Source organism: Callithrix jacchus, chromosome 1 (genome assembly GCF_049354715.1).
Source record: "Callithrix jacchus isolate 240 chromosome 1, calJac240_pri, whole genome shotgun sequence".
Lineage (NCBI taxonomy): Eukaryota > Metazoa > Chordata > Mammalia > Primates > Cebidae > Callithrix > Callithrix jacchus.
Genome location: NC_133502.1, coordinates 200858858 through 200865097, shown reverse-complemented (window position 1 = coordinate 200865097; position 6240 = coordinate 200858858). Strand labels below are relative to the sequence as shown.

The window sequence follows — 6240 nt, the reverse complement described above, 5'->3', positions numbered from 1 at the left end:
GGAAGCAGTGTTCTCAGGATGAGAATCCAGAACTGGCCCCTGGGGGTGGCGATGGGGAGGTATGGGGCCTGGTGTGGTGAGTCCCAGCCTGGGTGCCCGGGAGTGGGTGGGGGCTGAAGAGCAGCCTCCTGGGCACAGGGTCACCTATTTTTCCCGACTATGTGATCCTCAGGCCTAGGAGTGGCTGGTACACCATGAAGCCAAATAAAGGTTTGTCAAATGAATAAATGAGTGATGGGGAGAATGGGTGGGAACAGCTTTGGTGGTCACACTGGGCCTCGGGGACAGGCACAGACAGGGTGCATCTGACTTCCTCCTTTCGGGCTGCCCCGGCTCTCCTTGCTCAGGTGCCCCAGACCTCATGCGTCCTCCAGCTGGAGCAGTTCAGGGGACTCCCTGGAAGTCCCCAGGGGTCCCCCCCTGACTCCCCAGACTCCTGAGGGCCTCCTCCCACCTGGGCTCCTTAGGGTGCAGGCCAAGGACCCTCCCCTGAGCCTGGTAGATGTGCTGACACCACCAGTCAGGGTCTCTAGGCCTAGGCCAGCCTCTCGGCCTCCTTGTCTGCCTTCCCCCGGGCCTCAGTTTACCCCACGGTAAAGTAGCAGGTTGACTGGGGAGGTGCTGTTCCCAGGGCCCTTTCACAGAGGACCAACCTAAGATCGCTATCTTTCAGAGAAAGTGAAACCTGGTCCTCAACCGTCAAGGCGGCAACTCCCCCTTCCCCGGCTTCCCCTCTGAGCTCACAGCTTCCCCGCCCCCTCTACAACTAATACTTGGAATCAGACCTTCATCTTTGCTTTGCCTTTTAAAGGCCTTTTGCCTTTTATGTCCATGATGGCAGCAACCCTGTGAGGTGGGCTGAGAAAGGCTTTTCTCCTCCTCATTTTACAGTGGGGGTCTCTGAGGCTCAGAGTGGTTAGGTGACCTGCCTCAGGTCACAAAGCACCTCATCAGACTTGAACCCTGGCCTCCTCTTGCTCCAAGTGTCCAGTTCTCCCCAGTGGAGCCTGTCTACAGAGACAGGGCCTGGCTTCTGGCAGAGGGCATACGATGGGGGAAAAGAGACGCTTGGGGGCCGGGCTGGGGGATGCTGGTCTGGGGCCTGAACCACAATCTCGGGGCTGCCAGCCTGGGTCTGGCTTTGTGCCCAGAGCCCGGTGGTTTCCGTTCACAGATGTCCCAACAGCCCGGCAAGAGGGTGGGAAGGGCACTCAAGAAGGAAGGTGTCTCGCTCCCCTCAGCCCCCAGCCACCGTGTCCTGCAAGGCCAACGGCTCTTGGGCCAAGACTGGCCTGGGGCCTCCAGAGGCCCAGCTTGAAGTCCCTCCTGCCCATCCAGGCCCAGTTCCCCGAAGATGGCATGGACCCTCTTCCTCTGTGCTCACCCCGGGAAGGCTGAGCTGCGGCTTACATCATCCTTGGGCGTAGGGTTGACCTCGAAGAAAGAATTCGAAGAAAACAGGAGGAGGAGCGGGCACACCATGCCCAGCACCCATTGGCCGCCCGTGAAAATTTTGGTTTTTGGGGTCATGTTCCCAGAAGGCCTGCCCTCCCCCCTCCCCATCCCCACCCACCTCATGAAGTGTTGGCCAATCGCCCCAGCGGGCATAAAGTGGCTGCCAGCCTGCAGGGCTCCCAGCCGGGAGGTGTCACCCCCAGCAGGCGAGGGCCGGAGCACGGGCACCCAGCATGGGGTCACTGCTCACACGGAAAACGCTGCTCAGTGAGTACTTCCTTCCTCCCCGCCAGAACCCACCTGCTAGGTCTCTCCATGGGCACTGGTGGGGAGCAGGGACACCCCTCTGCCCTGCGGGCCCGGGAGAGGCTGGGTGCCAGGCAAAAGGATGCTGAGAAGGGAAGAGAACAAGGAGGTCAGGCAGAGAGAGGGGTCCACTGACAAACAGGTAGAGAAGGGGCATGCTTGGGAGGCTTCCAGAGGGAGGTGATGTCAAGATGCGGCAACTCTGGGAGCCTGGGAGTGAGAGAAGAGGATGGGCAAAGAGGCTAGGGAGGCAGGAGGGAGGTGGGAGATGTTCTGGCAGGAGAGGGAGGCTCAGAATCTGGGCAGAGGAGTGGTGTAAGGTGTGGAGGGGTTGTGGGGCCTCCAGCTTGCCCCGGTCACAGGGTCCCGGATGAACAGAAAGTCAGTTGGGCCTGAGAAGCCCCCAGAACCCACACAATCACACAGCATACACAGCCACACCCACATGGCCACACACAGCCACGTGATTCATGCACAGCCCTGGATCTCACCAGCCTGGGAACCCCCACGGTGATCGGAGCTAGTCTCCTTCATGCCGCACACGGACCAGGTGCACAGCCACGCAGACACCTCAGTCCCACATGCGCTGCAGCACGCACAGGCCCCCACCAGAGTCCAGCAGCAGATACCTGGGGAGGCAGTGAGGGTGCTCTGGGGTCGCCACTCCTGGGTGCCTGGCCCCTCGGCCCTCCCCAGCAGCCTGTCTTCCCCAAGGGACCGGATGGTTCTCAGGAGGGGAACGATGGTGTCACTGCCTTCCGGGTGATTGCACCACAGGCCCCTTCCGACCACGTGGCTGCTAGTGCCCCTCTGGGGGTGGTGGTGAGCGGTAACTACACCCGCCCCCAACACCTCTGACAGGCTCACAGCATCCCTAGGGAGGCTGACAGAGGAGCCACTTATGGAGAGAAAAGGGAGGCATGAGAGGTCAGGGGAGAGCCCTGGCCTTGTGTGACCTAGGCAGGCCCTTCTCCTGTGACTTGGTTTGCCTGTCAGGAAAATGGGGTCATGGGCTGGAGGGTCTTCCACATCTGTTCCAGGCTGCGCTTCTGGTTGAAAAGGCAGCCTCTCCTGGTTCTAGAGAGAGCTGAGGGCACCAGCTGTTCCCGGGCTGCCTGCCCTGAAGCCCTCTCAGTCCCATCTACCTGGATGGCCAGAGCGGCTGACAAGACAGGGTCCTAGGGCGGTGGCTGGTCCTCAGCCCAGAGGTCTTACAGGGAGCCAGTCCCACCTTGCTGAGAGTCAGTTCCTGAGGTCAGAACTGTGCAGGTTTTGGGCTACAGCCGGGTGCTGCAGCCTCTGTTCAAAGACCTACTTGGGAAATCGCAGCCACTGTCTTGGTCCCTCCAAGGGAGGGAGTGGCTTGCTGTGTCAGTCCGTGGGGAGATGATGGTGGCCGTGCTGGGCACGCCTGTGTGGATACCACGCCGTACAGTGTGCAGCCCTCACCTGCAACTACACAAGTCTGGGATGAAGAGATGCACCTTTCAAGGCTCTCCTGAAGCCCCTCCCCAAGGCTCCCATCTGTGGCTTTCCTTGCCAAGTCAGGTGACACCCTCTTCTCGCCCTAGGTCTGGTCCTCGCACTCCTGTTCCCAAGCACTGCAGCTGTGGGCAGCTGCTTGAAAGAGTACGACGTGCTCCTCGACCAGCTCCAGAAGCAGACGGATCTCATGCAGGACACCAGCAGCCTCCTGGACCCCTACGTAAGCCCCTGGGCCCCCGTGGTGTCTGAGTGTCAGAGAACTGTGGGGTTAGGAAGGGAGTGAGACGGAAGGACAGGCCCAGCCCACTCCATGTGGGCAGGTGGGGAACTGAGCCCCTGCATTATTCCAGCCTTAACCCTGAGGAGCTACGGCTGCCCTCCAGCTTCCCTAGCTCCGTGGTCCTGGGCGGGACTCCAGACACCATTACCATGCTCATCTGCTTGTTCCGTGTGTTTCCTGCACACCTTGCAGGCTCTGATCTGGGCACTGGCACACAGCAGTGAGGAAGACAGAGTCCAGCCCTTTTGCAGCTTCCATTGCCCATAGGCATCCCAGCAGACCCTAACATCCCTCTGGCCTTGCCTGCAGTGATCTTGGGGTCCTCTTCCCTCTCAGGCCTCAGTTTCCAGATCCATCCAGCAGGGAGATTGGATAGGGGTGCATGAGGTCTAGCATTTCAAGGCTGGCTCGTCTATGAGTGTGGTCCGGGTCCTCAGCATTCACCCTGTGATCCTCCTGTTCCCCCCAGATACGTATCCAAGGCCTGGATGTTCCTAAACTGAGAGAGCACTGCAGGGAGCACCCTGGGGCCTTCCCCAGCGAGGAGGACCTACAGGGCCTGGGCAGGCGGGACTTCCTGCAGACCCTCAATGCCACACTGGGTCACGTCATGCACAGACTGGCTGCCTTAGAGCAGCAATTCCCCAAGGCCCAGGACTTGAAGAGGTCCAGGCTGAACACCGAGGACTTAGAGAAGCTGCAGATGGCGAGGCCAAATGTCCTCGGGCTCAGGAACAATGTCTACTGCATGGCGCAGCTGCTGGACATCTCAGACATGGCTAAGTCCACCACGGCTGGCCGGGGGACCTCCCAGCTGCCTGTCCCTGTCCTGGTCTCAGATTCTTTTCAGCACAAGCTGGAGGGCTGCCGGTTTCTGCACGGCTACCACCGCTTCATGCACTCAGTGGGGCGAGTCTTTAGCAAGTGGAGGAAGAGCCCGAGCCGGAGCCGGAGCCGGAGACACAGCCCCTGGCGGGCCCTGCGGAAGGAGGTACACAGGACCAGACCCTCCAGGAGAGGCAAGAGACTCATGCCCAGGGGGCAGCTGCCCCGGTAGCCTCGGGAGCACCCCTTGCCAGTGAAGGATGAGGCAGGTGCTCTGCGAATGAGGAACTGTTGCAGGATGACGCCTCAGGGCTCTGCAAACCTGTTTCCCTCTACTACTCACCAATGGGAAGTGCACTTTAAGAGGTGGGAGCTGGGCAGATCCCTTGTACCTCCTCCAGGCTGGCGGACAGAGTCAGACTGTTGCGCCCCCTGGTTCCAAGTTCCCCAGGCCCAGTGGGGTGGCCGGGCGGGCCACGTGGGGCCAACTTTCCATTGATTCAGGGGTCTGATGACACAGGCTGACTCATGGCTGGGCTGACTGCCCCCCTGCCTTGCTGCCCGAGGCCAGCTGGTCCTTCCCTCTCATGACTTGCAGGGACATTGCCCCCAGACTTCCTCCTTTCCGTGGTTCTGAAGAGGAGGTCACAGCCTGAGCTGGCCTCCTATGCCTCATCACATCCCAAGCCAGACACCTGGATGTCTGGGTGACCTCACTTTAGGCAGCTGTCACAGCAGTAGGGTGTCCTGGGAGTCCCTATCCGTGGGTCCAGGGAATGGAGCTCAGGTCCCAGGCCAGCCCCGAAGTCGCCGTGTGACCTGGGGCAGGTCACTTTACCTCTCTGAACCTGTTTTCTGTTTGTGAAGCTAGGGAGTTAGGTTCACAAAGACGTGTACAAGGCCCCCACCACCTGTCAGTTGCTGGGATTCCCTGATGTAGGGTGGATATCAAAATCCCTGTAAATCGGGACATATGGTGCAAATGGCCCTGGGAGGTGTACATGGAGCTCTCTGTAGAAGGAGCCCACCTCCCAGCGCCAGGAAGCCCCAGTCTTCAGTCCTCGCTGCTGGCTGCTCCCCCTGGTGGTCGATCCTGGAATTTTCTCATGCAGGAGCCCTTGCCCTTCTAGAGGGGGGTCTCAGAAGCTGTGAGGCCAATTCCTTGAAGGGACATGTCTAATTTATCGATTTCTATCAATTTTTATATCAGTTTTATATTTATAAGGCTTATTTATAATGTATATTTAATGTTAATATTGTGCAAACATATATTTAAAACTTGCCTGGTTTCTAAAGTCTCTGTGTCTCTCGATTGTCTTGGAGGAGAGGATCTGGGGTGGGGGAAGGGCAGCCTCTTAGAGAGGGGAGGGCCCCTAGGTGGCAAGGCCAAAAGCGTCCACACTTTGGGGATGGGCTGGAGGTCCTTGCTCTGCCTAGGAAGGGAAGTCACATGCTCCAGCCGCTGGGGGCTGTGACTGTGGTGGGGTGGGTGTCAAACTCAGACAAGGCATTGGTTATAGCCGGAATGGGGCTCCCTTGACACATTGGGGACGAGGGGTGTCAAGACGTGTTAGCAAGAGGGGAGGAAGAAAGGCTTGAGTGTGTGGGCCGCTTCTGAGCTCCTGGAGGCTGTGAGGCTGAGGTCTGCGTGCTGATGTCCGTTGCATGCTAATGCATGTTATATACCAATGTGTGTTGCATGCATCACCTCATCCTGAAGTCTGGATGTTAGTGTCCTAATGGAGGCTTATGTCTGTATCTGTATTTATGTGTGTGTGAGGGCATGGATACCTCAGTGCGTCTCTGCAGACGTGTCTGTGCATGTAAACTCAGGTGTCTGCCAGTGTGTCCTCTTACGTGTGTCTATGTTCCTGGATCACCCTGGGTGG

General features: G+C 58.9%; 1 protein-coding gene across 1 annotated transcript; it reads left to right on the top strand.

Annotated features, from left to right (window-relative positions):
* The first annotated feature begins 2293 nt into the window (after window positions 1–2293).
* Window positions 2294–5572, top strand: OSM (oncostatin M). The gene is made up of 4 exons (XM_054258283.2): window positions 2294–2401; window positions 2476–2590; window positions 3333–3466; window positions 3996–5572. Exons 1-4 carry the CDS (start codon window positions 2294–2296, stop codon window positions 4581–4583), a joined length of 945 nt encoding a protein of 314 aa, XP_054114258.1. The 3' UTR covers window positions 4584–5572.
* Window positions 5573–6240: the final 668 nt, after the last annotated feature.

Excerpts from the sequence above, each read along its gene's own strand:
- OSM (XM_054258283.2), top strand. The coding sequence starts at position 2,294 with ATGCCGCACACGGACCAGGTGCACAGCCACGCAGACACCTCAGTCCCA. Across the intron at positions 2,591-3,332 it reads TCTGGGGGTGGTGGTGAGCG|GTCTGGTCCTCGCACTCCTG; the intron begins GTAACTACACCC and ends TTCTCGCCCTAG. Across the intron at positions 3,467-3,995 it reads GCAGCCTCCTGGACCCCTAC|ATACGTATCCAAGGCCTGGA; the intron begins GTAAGCCCCTGG and ends TGTTCCCCCCAG.